At 48.9% G+C, this 18131-nt stretch overlaps 1 protein-coding gene across 2 annotated transcripts in view; it reads right to left on the bottom strand.

Annotated features, from left to right (window-relative positions):
* The window catches only part of CDYL2 (chromodomain Y like 2), a 188799-nt gene that overhangs the window by 10449 nt on the left and 160219 nt on the right, over window positions 1-18131 (bottom strand). For both annotated transcript variants that reach the window (XM_033406429.2, XM_004280119.3), the window contains exons 4-5: window positions 9008-9180; window positions 474-684 (exon numbers count right to left, since the gene is read on the bottom strand). In XM_033406429.2, coding sequence (XP_033262320.1) covers window positions 474-684; window positions 9008-9180 — 384 coding nt within the window. The remainder of the gene's footprint in view (window positions 1-473; window positions 685-9007; window positions 9181-18131) is intronic.

Genomic DNA, 18131 nt, shown 5'->3' with positions numbered 1-18131 from the left:
GACGCAGTTGGGGAGAACACGTCTCAATCAGCAACATTCTTGGAGTTTCAGAAATGATCGAAATGAAAGAAAGCGATAAGGCTGTACAAGGTTAACATTTCTGTGACCACGAAGGAATCGGGCAGAGCACAGGGGCCGAGATCAAAAGGGAAAAGCGCCTGCTTCCGGGGCTCTCTGGCTGCCCCGTCTTCCTACCACTGCTGAGATGGTAAAGCCGCAGAAAGTAGCCCCAGCTCCCGAGTCTGAATGGCCTTGCAATCCACCTGCTGGGCCTGCTGCATAGACACCGGCTGGCGGCAACTCTGGGAAGGCAGAGGAAGCTGAGACGACCCCCAGATTCCACAGGCCAGGAGCACCCCCGGGACTCGACCCACATGAAGGGCTGTATCCTAAACCCAGGACAGAGGAGGGGTGCTGTGGGACCCAAAACCCATGGGTCGCAGGGAAGGACCCGCCGCAGAGAGGAGGCTTACCAGTGCGACACCCAGGATCTGGGGGAAGGTATAGGAGGAACAGCCGGCGGGCGTGAGACGGATGGTGGCGTAGGGGGTCTGAAACCAGGCCTTCTCGCTGGCCCACACGATGTCGCAAAGGGGCAGGATGGAGGCTCCCAGGCCCAGCGCAGGCCCGTTGATCGCCACCACGATGGGCTTCTTAAACTGGATAAAGGCCTTCACAAAGTCCCTGGGGAAGAGAGAAGACCCCCCCTTTAGCCAGTGAGCAGGCCTGCCGAGACCCACGGACACCCTTGATTCTGTCGAGGTGGAAATAAGCTTCCCCAGGTGCTGGGAAGCACCCACAGATCGTGAGGGAAGTGGGTGCTCAGCAGGGTCTCATTCTCCCAGACACCGAGCCGCAGAGCTGCGGGCACAGGCGTGGCACTTAGTGGGTGGTACCAGATTTTCAGAGGGAAACTCATGGGGTGATCACGGTTTGCCCAGAGGGCCCCAGGTCATGCCCGTTGTCCCAGCACTGCACCAGGCTACCCTGTCCTTCCACCCCCTAGATATTGACAAGGTGTAAATATCCTTAAGGAAGATCGCTTGAATGTTAAGGTTCTGAACAGAACCAAAAGGAGGGTGTTACAAGGAAGGGTACGTGAACTCAAGGAGAGAAGGAACATTCTAAGGGCACTGGCGAGGGTGGAATTGGTGGCTTTGAGAGGATGAACCTCTTATTATTCGAGGTGCTCCAAGTTTGGTCTAATGGTCACCATGGGTGATGCTGCAGAGGGCATTCAAGCGTCAGATGGTAGGCACAGGTGGGGATTGATGACATTTAAGAATGCTTTCAAGTCCTAGGATTGTCTGATTCTGAGTTACCTAAAGACATGCCAGACTCACCCGGGGTGGATTCAGAATGCTGACAAGGGTCTCTATATTTGGGTGGCTTTGACCAAAACTGGGGAAGGACGCTGGGCTCCCCTGGAGGTGTGAGGCATCTGGCACCATGCCTACGAATTAGGTGATATGCTATCTCCCTGCCCTTCTGCATTGAGCAAGGTTACAGGGTGCATCTTTAATATTAAACAGAGACGCCTACAATAAACCTCTACTTCCTTGCCTTAGAACACTTTTCACCTTTCCCTTAGTTGCTGTATTAGGGTCTATAAAATTTTAACATTCATGTGGACACAGAGGAAAGATCCAGGATGTCTAGCAAAGCTTGCGTCCCTCATTATTCTCAGGTGGAAGATCGGAAACTAACAAGAACTCACAAGAATAAAATCCAAACTCCTGACCATGACCTTGGTCTGCCTCTGCTTACCTCTCCAGACTTATCTCCCGTCTCTCTCACCCCTGTTCACTGTGCAGGAGCTGCACCGGCCTTCTGAGAGTTCTTGGAAAACACCACTATCACAATTTGCAATTATCCTAATTATTTGCTTGCTTACTTGAATTCTCCTCCCCCTTTAGTTCCTGAAGGAAACTCACAGGTCTGCCTTGGGCACTGCTTGGTCTCCATGCATACTGGAATCAGCACTCAGTAAACAATCTCCCAGAATGAGAGCAAAGACTGCAGATGTGTAGCGGTGATGCACGAGCTATTCACCAGACCTGGTTTCCCTTCCCTCTTCTTCCTGAGGCTGCAACTGGAACACGGTCCCCAGGCTCCCTTGCAGTTGGCTGTGGCCCAGTAAACAAGTGCTGGCCGATGGGATGTGAGTGGAAACCAAGTACACACTTCCGGGCCTGATGCAAGGAAACCTCCCACCACACAGCCCCCCAAGCCCTCTCATCTTGACAAGCTTGGCAGTCTTGGAAGACCTTTGTTGAGCCGCAAGATGGAAGGAGTTTGAGTTCCTGAGTCACCACTTGGAGGACAGTCATGGGCTGATCAGCAACTTCTGTTCTAGGTTCACATATATGTGAAGTAAATTTCTATCACAGCTGAGCTGTTACATACATTTGGGGTTCATTTGTTACAGCAGCTAATACTTAACTAATACAAATGTCGAGCTGATTTATCCCTTCTCAGTTGATACTATTCCCCCCGAATTCTTATCGAAAGATGTGGGTATCACGGTGATATGCTGGGATCAGATTGAACTGTGAGAAGACTGCTTAATACTCCACTGGGGTAGGGGGTATCTTAGGACCTACACGTTGTCATGAAAGTACACGTCCAGGCTTGAGACGTCAGATTTCCTGACATCCGTGTGATTCTGTGAGTAGATTCTCTGTGAGGTATCTCAGTCACTGCTGCCCCACTGTGGCTGATCCCGGAAGGATACTGCTACCCAGAGGGAGACCTGGCACCACGGCCTTCTGAGTCCTGGTTTTCCAGTGGCCCATTTCCTGGCTTGACTTTCTAACTCCATGGCTTCAGTCACTGGTTTTAACAAGTGCTTTTTACCAAATGCAATTTGGAGTCTGCAGGAGATGTGGGGCTTCCTTGTAGGGTCCTTGGAACCACAGGGTTTGGGTATTTTTAACAGATGTTCTACTCCTAAATCCCCTCATATGATTCCAGGATCTTGGATCTCAGAGTTGGGAAGGACTTTAAGAGGCATGGAGCCATATGACAAACCCACAGCCAACATCGTCCTCAATGGTGAAAAACTGAAAGCATTTCCACTAAGATCAGGAACAAGACAAGGTTGCCCACTCTCACCACTCTTATTCAACATAGTTTTGGAAGTGTTAGCCACAGCAATCAGAGAAGAAAAGGAAATAAAAGGAATCCAAATCGGAAAAGAAGTAAAGCTGTCACTGTTTGCAGATGACATGATACTATACATAGAGAATCCTAAAGATGCTACCAGAAAACTACTAGAGCTAATCAATGAATTTGGTAAAGTAGCAGAATACAAAATTAATGCACAGAAATCTCTGGCATTCCTATACACTAATGATGAAAAATCTGAAAGTGAAATCAAGAAACACTCCCATTTACCACTGCAACAAAAAGAATAAAATATCTAGGAATAAACCTACCTAAGGAGACAAAAGATGTGTATGCAGAAAATTATACGACACTGATGAAAGAAATTAAAGATGATACAAATAGATGGAGAGATATACCATGTTCTTGGATTGGAAGAATCAACATTGTGAAAATGACTCTACTACCCAAAGCAATCTACACATTCAATGCAATCCCTATCAAACTACCACTGGCATTTTTCACAGAAATACAACAAAAACTTTCACAATGTGTATGAAAAGACCCTGAACAGCCAAAGAAATCTTGAGAACAAAAAATGGAGCTGGAGGAATCAGGCTCCCTGGCTTCAGACTATACTACAAAGCTACAGGAATCAAGACAGGATGGTACTGACACAAAAACAGAAAGATAGATCAATGCAACAGGATAGAAAGCCCAGAGATAAACCCAAGCACATATGGTCACCTTATCTTTGATAAAGGAGGCAGGAATGTACAGTGGAGAAAGGACAGCCTCTTCAATAAGTGGTGCTGGGAAAACTGGACAGCTACATGTAAAAGTATGAGATTAGAACACTCCCTAACACCATACACAAAAATAAGCTCAAAATGGATTAAAGACCTAAATGTAAGGCCAGAAACTATCAAACTCTTAGAGGAAAACATAGGCAGAACGCTCTATGACATAAATCACAGCAAGATCCTTTTTGACCCACTTCCTAGAGAAATGGAAAAACAAAAATAAACAAATGGGATCTAATGAAACTTCAAAGCTTTTGCACAGCAAAGGAAACCATAAACAAGACAACAAACAAAAGACAACCCTCAGAATGGGAGAAAATATTTGCAAATGAAGCAACTGACAAAGGATTAATCTCCAAAATTTACAAGCAGCTCATGCAGCTCAATAACAAAAAAACAAACAACCCAATCCAAAAATGGGCAGAAGACCTAAATAGACATTTCTCCAAAGAAGATATACAGACTGCCAACAAACACATGAAAGAATGCTCAACATCATTAATCATTAGAGAAATGCAAATCAAAACTACAATGAGATGTCATCTCACACAGGTCTGAAGAGCCATCATCAAAAAGTCTAGAAACAATAAATGCTGGAGAGGGTGTGGAGAAAAGGGAACACTCTTTCACTGCTGGTGGGAATGTGAATTGGTACAGCCACTATAGAGAACAGTATGGAGGTTCCTTAAAAAACTACAAATAGAACTACCATATGACCCAGCAATCCCACTACTGGGCATATACCCTGAGAAAACCATAATTCAAAAAGAGTCATATACCAAAATGTTCATTGCAGCTCTATTTACAATAGCCAGGAGATGGAAACAACCTAAGTGTCCATCAATGGATGAATGGATACAGAAGATGTGGCACATATATACAATGGAATATTACTCAGCCATAAAAAGAAACGAAACTGAGTTATTTGTAGTGAGGTGGATGGACCTAGAGTCTGTCATACAGAGTGAAGTAAGTCAGAAAGAGAGAGACAAATACTGTATGCTAACACATATATATGGAATCTAAGGAAAAAAAATGTCATGAAGAACCTAGGGGTAAGACAGGAATAAAGACACAGACCTACTAGAGAATGGACTTGAGGACACGGGGAGGGGGAAGGGTAAGCTGTGACAAAGTGAGAGAGAGGCATGGACATATATACACTACCAAACGTAAAATAGATAGCTAGTGGGAAGCAGCCGCATAGCACAGGGATATCGGCTCGGTGCTTTGTGACCGCCTGGAGGGGTGGGATAGGGAGGGTGGGAGGGAGATGAAAGAGGGAGGAGATATGGGAACATATGTATATGTATAACTGATTCACTTTGTTATAAAGCAGAAACTAACACACCATTGTAAAGCAATTATACTCCAATAAAGATGTTAAAAAAAAAAAAGAGGTATGGAGTCCAATCTTCCACTTGTGCAGAATCCCCTCCACAGCCTCCCGAGGACGCATCATGGCCTCTGCTGAACATTCTCAATGCAGAGGGTCCATCCCTATAAAGGCGCCTCCCTGCCGAGGCCCTTATGTGGGCCCCTCCGATGCTCCTATTTGCTCTGCTTCACCATCCACACGACAGTTCTTCCAGAATTCACCCGGGCCCTCATGACTTTCCAGAAGCTTCCCGTTCCAGACCCAGAGACTTTCATGCTATTGTTTCCAACCTGAGCTCTGTGCAGAGGCACCAAGGACGCCCGAGGAGGGCTAAGGGGCCCAGGTGTGCTCAGCTCCGACCCTCCACCCCCAAGCTCCCCTGTTTCAGTCCAGCAGCCTCATGAATTCATTTCCTTGATATAAAAATGTGATGCACAGACCACTCTCCCCATCCTTTTCCTCTCACCTCAAGCGGTAGATCGCTATCGCGAGGGCCCGCCGGATGTGGGAGCCAGACAACACACAGGATATTGCATTACAGACACTGCCGCTCAGATAGCTGATGCTGGTCTGCGTGGCGGGGCTGCGCTGGGGAGGTGGCTGGCCGTCATCCCCCCGCGTCAGAGTCCCTCAGGCTGACACCAGCCCTCGCTTCTCCCTCCCAGGCTGATGTGGCAGAAGGAGCAGGAACTTCGGGGTCTGAAAGACTTGGGGTCAAGTCTCAACACTGCCCCTCACTAGTGGGGAGACCTCGGACAAGTTACCCAGTCTCTGGAGCCTCATTTTGCTTCCTGGAAAATGGGAAAGCCAGTGGGGGTGTCCACAAGAATTAAATGTGATGGTCCACCAGAGGCACCAGCACACTGCCTGGCACACAGGCCACTGTTATCACGGTCGGCGCATCGGCTACGGAGGGTGGACACAGCTTTCACTCCATTCTCAGTGGTCTGTAATCTGCTCACCTGGCCTGAAGGAGACTCAGCAAAATTCTGCACACGGGGATGTCTGGATTTCACCTGGAGCACTTGGCAACTGTGACCCCGTTATCCAGTCCCTTTAACCAGAGCCGTACAGTGCAGCCCTCCCACTGCCAAAGTTCAGAGCCAAGGCAGCCGGGACGGGGCCTGTGAGCACCAGGTACACACGGTGACAACCATCCTGGACCGCCCCCGGAAGCCCACTCCATAGTCAGACCCAGGCTTAGCTAGAACTTGCGGCTGGAAGTAACACGGGTAACAATGAAAATAATTCTTTACACTTATTCTAAGTACTCATTCTGGGCCAGGCACGGGTCAAGTATTGCACACAAGTTATCTGATTCCTCTTTGTCCCAGCAGCCCGCCAGCAGGCCACCACATCCCCTGTGAGGAGTTCAGGTGAGGGCAGCCTCTCATCCAGGATTGGGCGGACAGCTTTGCTTGGATCCTGGATAGAGGCGTCTTCGGAATGAGTCATCTGAGCTCTTCCCACATCTGCCAGTCCATTCAGCGAACATCTGCAGAGGGAACGCAGCTTCCCGGGCCATGTGCACGCATGTTTTCTTTACGAAACTTTGAGGATGGGAAGGGAGCACCGCTGGGGGTATTATGGCTGCGTGGCCCAGCCGACAGCGTGTGTGTGCCGGGAGAATTGCAAGGGATGCCCGCAGGTGATAAGGTCCTGTGGCCAAAATATGTCTCAGCCATGCCAGATTGTGAACGAAGTTCTTTCACAAGAGACTGCTCAGACAGTAAATACGTTAACGTGCCTGGAAAATCCGCAGGACTGGGGACAGAACTCATTTATTGACAGAGCCCCTCGCTCACGATGCTGCTCTGGAAAGCTACAGAACAGTCTTTGGGGAAGGCTTCTCTGCACTGTGTTCCTGAAACTTCTGGTGCGCTCAGTCAAGGTGCAGAAGCCTCTTGGTTGGTACGGGGCGGGGGTTCTCAACCCTGTCTTCATATTAGAAACACCGAGGGAACTTTAAAACCCCCACATCACACACATTAACTCAGAAGCTCCTGGAGGGACAGCTGAGCAGCTGGGTTTTGGAAAAGCTCACTGGGCTGAGAACTGGTGGCCCAGGGGACACCCCCACTCCATCTCCCTGGGTCCCTGCCAGCCCACGAACTAGGAAACTCCGCTTCCTCTGCCGCCTTTCCCTTTGCTCTGCCTAAGAGAAACTCTCCTTCTTGAGGAGATGGCAACTGTCTGAGCTCCACTGGCTGCGTTTCTCCAGAGATGAGGTCCTGCGTTCAGCATCTCCTCCAGTTTGGGACTGCAGCTAATGCCACCAGTGAAACTCGTAAACCAGGTGAAGGCTACAGCCACGACTTTGCTCAGGCCACAGAGGTAGGCGCCCCATCTCTGACAGTCCCATAAATGAGGAGGGACATTTATGGGGGACCCTGCTGGTCCCCTCACTATGTGACAAGGTGCCTGTGAAAGGACACAGCCGAGTGGAGCAAAGAACAAACCACCGTGTACATGGCTGGGCTATCTGCACGTGGGCAGCCCGAGAGCAGCCTGAAACCACGCCGCCTTTTCTCATAACTGCCTTCAGGTAGCCCACGTCTCTTCCAGCAAGAATTCTGCCACGGGAAGTGCACAGGGGTTTTAGAGCAGAGATTCTAGGGGATGCTTCCCCCTAAAGAGGGACTCGGAACCCCACGTGTGCAGGCGTCCCTGTGTCACCTCTTGGAGGCTCTGCATCGCCTGGAAGCCTCCCTTGCCTGTGGGAATCAGCTTCCGGGAGATGCTGCCAGAGCCCAGTGAGACTGGAGGCCACAGAAAATCCCTAACATGCGGCCGGAGGCTCCACGACTCCACGCAGAGTAACTGCTCCTTTTCAAGGGACCAGGAGGCATCACTGAACCGTGGCTTGTCTGAGGACCACATGAGATGCAGCAGTGGGCGTACGTGCCCTTCCCAGGATGGAGGACCCGTGACACCCTTGCTGGAAATCACGATCACTTGCTTTTGACAAATGCATAAAGAAAGGGGAAATAACTACCCTTCAGTGTCCCAGAGGAGATACTGATCTTTGGGATTGGATGTCACCCCGAGGATCCCACTTTTTGTCCCAAAGGCAGTAAGACAGTGGGGGAAACACTTCCCACCCCATTGGATCTGCATATACACAGCTCCCCACATCCATCCTTCTCCCCAGGGCTGAGCCATGTCAGCTCCAGGAGGCAGGGACCCCCAGAAAAACAAAGATTTCACCATCAGGCAGAGGGTGGGAGTAGTGTGTATAATACTTGGGCATTACCAGACACTGGGCTTAATATGAAGAAATAAAATCTCTTTTTGATCCAAAGAATAAAGTGGGATATAACCTAGAGTGTAGAAGCATCCCTAATTTTGGCAGGAAAACACTGGATGCCCAGTTAAAATCTGAATTTCAGATAAACATCAAATAATTTTTTTAGTACATGTATATCCCATGTACTGCATGGGTTGGGATACACCTATGCTTTAGAAAATGCTTCATTGTTTGAAATTCCAATTTAACTGAGCAGTCTGTATTTTATTTTATTATTAATTTCTTTGGCTGCACCACGCAGCATGTGGGATCTTAGTTCCCCAACTAGGGATGGAACCCGTGCCCCCAGCCATGGAAGCGTGGAGTCTTAACCACTGGACCGCCAGGGAAGTCCCTGAGCAGCCTGTATTTTTCAGTGGTAAACGTGGCAGCCCGAGGCAGGTCCCCAAGTGTTTGAACATGAGCAGGGCTCACCTGATGGCCTCTGCAATCCGGGTGCTCTCCTTCCTCCGGTCACTGGACAACCGGCCAATTAGGTAGGAGTAATCCAGGCCACTGCAGAACACGCTGCCCACGGCGCTAAGCAGCAGCAGTTTGCTGTCGTCCGTGGCCGCGTTGCAGAGCGCGCGCCGCACCTCCTTCATGATCTGTGGGCAGAGACGGATTTGCGGGGGTGAGTGTCCATTTGTAAGGAAGGGGCCTTCAGACCTGTGCCGACCCCTGGGCGCAGAGGCCAGTCAGTCTACTCGGCCTGCACAGGGAGCCTCCCCTGAACACACGCCACGTCCAGACCAAGCAATGAAATGCCAAACCAGACACCCTGCACCATCCCGGAAGCAGCACAGAGCGCTAAGGAGGTGCCAGTGGGGTCACTGGCTGCAGACTCGGAAGCCTGGCGTGGAGCCATCTAAGCCCTGGTAAATCTCTGCAGATCTTCCTCCAGCGTTCGCTTGTTTAGCCCTTTCCGAGGGGTGGGAAAATACTCCTGTTCACAGCCCAGGTGAGGTATGTTAGCCAGCACTAGAAGGCCCGGTTTAATTACACTCTTCCTTACCCTAAACTCCACTAAGATGCTCACGTGGCTCATAGGTGGCACGTAGGAAGTGGGCTTTGGCAACAGACCCATAACGTTTTCCAGGTGCTGAGGAAAATAACCATTAAACACGTATTCTGTATCCAGCTAAACCATCATTCAAAGGCAAGGGTAAAGAGTAGGCATTTTCAGTTAAAAGAGTGTCTGCCACCCTTAGGCCCTCACTGAAAGAACTAAGAAAGGATGCACTTCAAGAAGAAGAAAACCATGTTCAGAAAGAAAAACTGACATGTAAGGAACAGCAACCGGCACAGAAAGTGGAGAATGTGTTAGGAAATCAATATAAGAATTGACTGTAAGGCTTCCCTGGTGGCGCAGTGGTTGAGAGTCCCCTGCGGGTTCGTGCCCTGGTCCGGGAGGATACCACGTGCCGCGGAGCAGCTGGGCCCGTGAGCCATGGCCGCTGAGCCTGCGCGTCCAGAGCCTGTGCTCCACAACGGGAGAGGCCACCACAGTGAGAGAGGCCCGTGTACCGCAAACAAAACAAAACAAAACAAAACAAAAAAAGAAAAAAAAGAAGAATTGACTGTAAAAATCATCATACTGATAGTGGCTAATTGGAAGCTGGGGTTTTGCACAAGGTAGAACTATAGCCTTAGGCAATAATATTGGGTTAGATGACGAGAGTTAGGGCGCGCCGAGGTTATGTGTCTGGGAGTGGTGCAAAGGGTCATGATCACGTTTAGGCTCCGCTACGTGTACATAGCTTAAGGAAAACTTCTTAAAAGTACGTGAATGACAACTAATGGCTGCAGGGGAGGGGCAAAATAAAGCAAGCTTCATCACTCAATCCAACAGAAGTTAGGGAAGCAGGAAAAATAAGTGCAAAAAGTGCACAGTAAGAAAAAACAAGGCATTTACTTGCCTGAGTGGAGCTGACAGTCCAACAGGAGAGACAGTAAAGGAACAGGCTTTTAAAGGATTCTTATTAATTATTCAAAAGGCAGAATCACAGGGTATAGTGGGGACATTTTATGAGAGCATTGTTTTTTAAATTGTACTTTAAATGACACCCCCACCCCCGCCGCCCCGCTTAATTAAGCACTTAAGAGGGGTCAGGGATTGCATCTGTTAACTTCCACGTAACATTTTACTCCAAACAAAATTCCTGTAAGGTAGGGAATGGTATCCCAATCTTGCAGATGAAGCAAGGAAGACTCAGAGAAGCGAAGTAAGTGGTTCAAGGTCACCAGTAAGAGGCAGAACCAGGATGCAAATCTCACCCCTACGTCCCTTCTCTGTCCATGACTGCACACTGTAGGATGACTTAAATAAATGGATGAATCTTTGTGGAAAAAACACCAGGCCTAGACGTCAATCTGAATCACGACTCTCGGGGTCTGAGCTCTGTGAGAAGGACGGGAGAAGTACTTTCCGCTCGTAACAGGGGATAAGCCACAGATACTCACTTTGAACATCAGAAAAGCTAACAGGCCACTATCATGTGGGTCCTTTAATCCATCTGACTCCAGAAATAGACACACTCTCACCTAGATATGAACTCTATTTCTCCGAGAGGCAAAGAAAACCCTGCTCTGAAGACATGAGCTGCACTTCTGCGTGTGACTCTCCATGCGAGGGCACACGTACTTGTCAATTAGTAAAAGCAAAATCAAACACGGCGGCTGCCTCCTTTACGAATTAAGTGGAAAGTGGCTTTGTGTTTTCTTCATACAACAAAAGTACATACTACATTTTTAATTTTAAAAAACGTATCTATCTAGTTAGTATGCCCTTCCTTTGCCTTTCTCGTGTTGATAATCCAATCTGGACTGATGGCTAAGATGCCACCTTCTCGAAGGACCACGCCCCATCCCACCACCTATTTTATAATGTAACTGGTGTGTTTAGAGTAAAAGGTTCTAAAATTATTACACACTCCTTTGCCTTCTTAAACAGAACACATGGCACACGTGTAACTACCTCTCCAGGGCAAGTGCTACAGCCTGTAAAGGAGCAGTCCCCTCAGAGGCTCCCAGGGCATGCTTCTGTTACAAAAGGGGCCAGACCGTGGTGCATCTGGAAGTCCCAGGTCCGTTCTGGAGATTCACTGCCCCTGCTCTGCTCTTGCCAGCCACTACCTGCTCCTGCGTGAGTGTCTGCTAGAGAAAGCATGCTTCTCCCTGACACTTCTACCTTTCGATCTGCCATGGGTTGGAAGCAGATGACCAAATCCATTAAAAGAGGGTATAGGGATTCTCTGGAGGCGCAGTGGTTGAGAGTCCGCCTGCCGATGCAGGGGATGCGGGTTCGTGCCCCGGTCCAGGAAGATCCCACATGCCGCGGAACGGCTGGGCCCGTGAGCCATGGCCACTGAGCCTGTGCGTCCAGAGCCTGTGCTCCGCAACGGGAGAGGCCACAACAGTGAGAGGCCCGCGTACCGCAAAAAAAAAAAAAAGGGTATAAAAAGGGAGCAGACCAGGGTCCCTCTCTCTCCTTCATCTTTACTTGCTGAACCCAGTCACCCAGGGCCCGTCTCAACTGCGACCACCCTCACAAAGGCCTTCCCAAATACCGCAGACAAAATGCCACCCCCTCCTTCCCCTGACACCCCAAGTACTTTAAATCCCTGCTCTGACGCTTCTACAAACTCCCTGGTAGAACGGGTGTCTCCTTACTTTTTCCTGCCTCCTTCCTGATTTAACCCCCTGTGACAGGCAGCCTCTAAGGCAGCTGGTATTCACACCTGTGTGCAATCCCCTCCCCTCGAGTATAGACAGGACCTAGTGACCCACTTCTAACCGAGAGAATATGGTAAAGTGATGGATGCCCCTTTCAAGAGGAGACTAAGATACAAGATGACGATAGCTTGTCTTGGCTGTCCTCTTTTTTTTTTTTTTTTTCCTGGCTGCACTGCGAGGCTTGCGGGATCTTAGTTCCCCAACCAAGGATTGAACCCGAGCCCCAGCAGTGAAAGCGCCAAGTCCTAACCACTGGACCACCTGGGAATTCCCTCGGCCGTCCTCTTTTGCCAAACCTCTTTCTTGAAGCTCTCGGTCCAGGGGATGCAGGCTGCCATGCTGTGAGTACCCCTGTGGAGAGGCTATGCCATAGTCCATGGGGAGTAGCCAATGACAAGGAACTGATGTCTCTGGCTAGTGAGGACCTGGGACCTGCCAGCAGCCAGCTGGAGGAGCCTGAAAGTGGAGCCTCCCCTATCGAGCCTTCAGGTGAGACTGCAGCCGCAGCCAACACCTCAACTGCAGCCTTGTGGGAGACTCTGAGGCAGAAGTACCCAGCTAAGCCGAGCCAGCACACTTGACCCTCACAGACTGTATTTGTTGTTTTAAGATGCTAAGTTTAGGGCAATGTGTTATGTGGTAATATAACTAATACCATCCCTTAAGGGTTTAAATAAGGGCTTCCCTGGTGGCTCAGTGGTTAAGAATCCGCCTGCCAACCGAGGTGACACGGGTTCGATCCTTGGTCTGGGAAGATCCCACATGCCACGGAGCAACTAAGCCCATGCGCCACAACTACTGAGCCTGTGCTCTAGAGCCTGCGAGCTACAACTACTGAGCCCACATGCCACAACTACTGAGCCCAGGTGCCACAACTACTGAACCTGCATGCCACAACTATGGAGCCCACATGCTGCAACTACTGAAGCCCGTGCACCTAGAGCCCATGCTCCGCAACAAGAGAAACCACCGTGATGAGAAGCCCACAAACAACGAAGAGTAGACCCCGCTCACCACAGCTAGAGAAAGCCCATGCACAGCAACGAAGACCCAACACAGCCAAAAAAAAAAAAAAAAAGAGCTTCAATAAAATAGTATTCTACTCATCTGTTTAGCCCTATAACACCAGGAAACTGTGCATGTAACAGAATTTAATAAATGTTTGTTGGATTGAGTGAATGGTACAGTGTTTACCTCCTCAAGAAGTTTAGAGTCTAATGGAGGCAATCAGACATTTCACAAATTACCACACAGCTACACATACACTGATAACTGGGATGTGTTCCAGGAGGGAGAGTGCAGAGGCCATGAGAGACAGACATAACCTGGTCCAGGAAGGGAGGGAAGACTTCCCTGTGGAAGCGGTGGCTGAGCTGAGATCCTTAGGAACAGCAAGGTTCAGCTAAGCCAGGAGGGAAGGAAGGCTGCTTTAGTCAGAAAGACAGGCATGTACAAAGGCCCTGGGGCAGGTGTGAGCATGAAAGAAAGCCAGGGTGACTGGAGTGCAGCAAGAGAAGAGTGGAAGTCCCAAATCCTTTCCTGAGATTCACTGCCCCTGCTCTGCACTTGCTAGCCACGCGATGTGAGATGAGGCTGGAGGGTCAGAAGCACCAGCCTCGCCAGCAACATTAGTTAAGGGTTTTGATTCTTATCAAGAACCATCAGGAGCCATTGATGTCTTTGAAGTGCGTGTGTGTGTTGGGGGGGGGGTGACTTGATTGTATTTGCATTTCCAACAGATCACTCTGTCTTCTGAAGAACGGATGACAGGGCAGGAAACATGACAGTGGGCAGACTTGTTAGTAGGTTATTACAATAGTGCAGACAAAATAGCTAGTAGTGTGGACTCTCATGTTTGTGATGGAAACAGAAGGAAACATATGAGAGCTATTTAAGAATGAACTGGCTTGCAGATGGTGTGGATATAGCAGGTATGATCAAGAGGGTGTGAGGTGTGCCCCCGTGGAGGGTGGTGATCTGTCTGCCGAGGCTGGGAGCCACCAAGAAAACCAGGAACAGAGTGAGGGCCTGAGGTCCTCTCCTAATGGGAAAGTGAATGAGCTTTTAATCACCAAGACACTGGACAATCTATTTTTCTGGCTCTTTCCTTCAGGGGCATTTTCATTATTTTCCTGGCTCTTTGCTATATTTCAGACAGGAGAAATATTACAACACACCTGCTGGCCTCAGAATCTAGTTAATACACCCAGTAATGTGTGAATTTCTGCCCATGAGGCCGATCCAGCCAATGTCACATATACAACTAGAAAAAGAATTCAGTTATGACTGTGAAGGAGGCCTCCTTCCAGTCCCTCCACGAATGAGCAGGGCTGGGCCTGCTGGTGGCTGTTAAGTCACCTCCGTTTCATCTTAACAATGATAGGAACATTCACTGAATACCTCCTAGGTGCCAGGGACTCTGAGAGCCTCTTTTGCAGATATTATCTCTAATCCCACAGGGAAGATACTGTATAATTTCTGTAAACGAGAATGCTCAGAGAAGGAAAGTAATCCCAAGGTAACAGAAGAGGTAAATTAGTGGAAGGAGGGTTCAGACCCGGTCTGCTAGGCTCCTGCGCTAACTCTGTACCCCTCCCTAACACCATCTCCTCATTTCAACAGGACCTTCATTTCAGGGCTACTTTACGCAGTTAGCCAATTTATCCATAGAGTCAATCCACTTTGGTTGCTGAGAGAGCTGAAAACACCCGATCAATGACTGTTTCTCCATCTTCTTCCTGTTCTGTTACTGACAGACACCAGTTAGGAGTAAACCCCCTAATTAACCAAGCCCGCGGCTCGGGAGGTGAGAACCCGGGCACCTTAAATCACTTGAATGCCACACGTTTCTGTAATGAGAAGGCAACAGTTAGTACACAGAGCTGCTCCAAAGAGACAGAATGAGCTGGGAGGCTTCTCATTTATTCGGTTTATCAGAGGAAAATACTGCGCCTTTTTCAAGCATGCTTTTTATTTTTTAAAAATACATTTATTTATTTTTGGCTGCGTTGTGTCTTCGTTGCTGTGCGTGGGCTTTCTCTAGTTGCAGCGAGCAGGGGCTACTCTTTGTTGCGGTGTGCGGGCTTCTCATTGCAGTGGCATCTCTTGTTGCGGAGCACGGGGTCTAGGAACGCAGGCTTCAGTAGTTGTGGCCCGTGGGCTCAGTAGTTGTGGCTCGCAGGCTCTAGAGCACAGCCTCAGTAGTTGTGGCACACGGGCTTAGCTGCTCCGCGGCATGTGGGGTCTTCCTGGACCAGGGCTCGAACCCGTGTCCCCTGCATTGGCAGGTGGATTCTTAACCACTGTGCCACCATGGAAGTCCCAAGCACCCTTTTTAAAAGTAGTGAAGCAGAAAAAAAATCTAAGCAGAATCGGTCTCGTGTGAACGTTTCATGATGAGCTTAAAATAACAAGGCTTCCAGGTGTATAAACATGTGAAGGGCGGCCTTTGGGGTAAAGCACAGACCCCAGGCTCTGAGTCCTACGCAGAGGTCTACACAGCAGAGGACCCTGAGGTGGTTCTGCTGAAGGTGGAGGGGGGAGAGACCCCCAAAACACCATGCTTAGAAGAGGGGCAACGAGCAACCAGCAGCCCCCCCCATCTCCACAGGCTTGAGCCGCTCTCTTCCCTCACAGGTTGACAAGCATTCCTGACTGTCACCCCACAATCCCGAAAAAGAGCCACAGTCTATGTAAATCATAATGACAAGACACGTGACTGCAAGTTCAAGGACACAGCACCTCCCACTCCACCCACTTCAGGGGCCACCCTGAGTGCACTGGACGTACTGGGCAGTGCCAGGCCACCTAGCCATCTCCATCTGGCTGGGCGGCCACTCCTTGACTGTGTCCCACCTAAAAGAAAACACACCCCTGTGGTTCACCCTCCAGGTCTGCATTGCTATGGTGGACACTGGAGTGCAGGATATCAAGGGACAGGAAAAGGGGGTTTGCACTGAACTGTCTTCAATGGGCCAGGCGCTGGGCTGAGGGCCAGGGCAAAAGGATGGGTGAAAGTGGTGAGGGCCCTGCCCTCCTGAAGCTCTGTGACCCCAGGCCTGTTCAGTTCCCTAGGCCTACCCTGTCTCCTCTGTAAGAGGTGGATCATAATAATCCTACATCAGAAGGGGACTGGTGGGATGAAATGGGACAAATAGCAAATATAAAGCCTGAAGAGCCACTACTAGCCACACCATGGTCGTTTTTGTCATTGATCACTCTACGCCCTGCCCAGGTGGTTCCAGTTGGAGAAGACTGCTTAGATGCATGTTTTCCTACATTTGCACCGTTAACAATCTCTTCATTGCTCCCTACTAAGTATCCCATATTCTGAATGGTGTTGTCTACCTAACTGCATTAAGCATTCCCTGTTTCCCTGTTCTATTCATCTAAGACATAAGTAGGATTAGCATTTTAAAAAGTAATAGAGGGCGCTTCCCTGGTGGCGCAGTGGTTGAGAGTCTGCCTGCCGATGCAGGGGACGCGGGTTCGTGCCCCGGTCCGGGAAGATCCCACATGCCGCGGAGCGGCTGGGCCCGTGAGCCATGGCCGCTGAGCCTGCGCGTCCGGAGCCTGTGCTCCGCAACGGGAGAGGCCACAACAGTGAGAGGCCTGCGTACCGCAAAAAAAAAAAAAAAAAAAAGTAATAGAGGAGAAAGATAAATTGGACTTCCCCAACATTTTTAAAATTGTATATCAAAGACTAGTACCTAGAAAGGAAAAAGATAACCCACAGAATGGAAGTATCATAGCTCTGATAAGGGTCTAGTATCCAGAACATACAGAGAACACTCAAAACTCAACAACAACAACAAAAATCCCATTTTTAAAACTAGGCGAAGGATTTGAATAGACATCTCTCCAAAGAAGGTAGACAAATGGCCAACAGGCACCTGAGAAGATGCCCAACATCATCAGTCACTAGGAAAATGCAAATCAAAACCACAATGAGACAGCACCTCACTCCCACTAAAACTTCTATAATAGAAAAGACAGACAATAATAAGTGCTGACAAAGATATGGAGAAATTGGGACCTTCACATACCACTGGTGGGGATGTAAAATGGTCCAGCCACTGGGGAAAATAGTTTGGCAGTTCCTCAAAAAGTCAAATATGGAGTTACTATATGACCCAGCAATTCCATAATCAGGAATATATCCAAGAAAACTGAAAACATATGTTCACACAAAAACATATACACAAATGTCCATAACATTATTTTTCATGATAGCCCAAAGTGGAGACAATCCAAATGTCCCTCAACTGGAGAACTAATGGACAAAATGTGGCCTATCCACACATGGAAGAGGAATGAAGCAGTGATCATGTAGAAAGCCCCAAAACACCGCGCTGCGTGGAAGAAGCCAGTCACGGAAGACCATGTATTGTAGGATTCCATGCACACGAAATGTCCAGAATAAGTAAATCCAGAGAGACAGAAAGGAGATTAGTGGCTGCCGGGGACTTGGGCCGGGGGAGGATCGGGTGACTGTTAATGGGCACAGGGTTTCCTTTGGGGGTGATGGAAATGTTCTGGAATTAGTGCCAATGGTCGCACAACCTTGTGAATATACTAAACACCACTGAATGGTACGTTTTAAAAGGGTAAAATTGATGGCATGTGAATTACATCTCAGTTAAAAAAACTATAAGCGAGCTGAGTGAATATAATTCCATCTAAAGCAAAGAAATTTGACATGCTGATTATAATGCAGTCTCACTGGAAAAGCCCAAGATACGATGCTTGGTTTCTGGGGCTAATACTGACTAATTCTGGGACCACAATCAGTTTATTGAATCTCTCTGTTTACCGAGGTCTTCAT

Source organism: Orcinus orca, chromosome 20 (genome assembly GCF_937001465.1).
Source record: "Orcinus orca chromosome 20, mOrcOrc1.1, whole genome shotgun sequence".
Lineage (NCBI taxonomy): Eukaryota > Metazoa > Chordata > Mammalia > Artiodactyla > Delphinidae > Orcinus > Orcinus orca.
The sequence above is the reverse complement of the archived record's forward strand: the minus strand, read 5'-3'. Positions and strand labels throughout refer to the sequence as shown.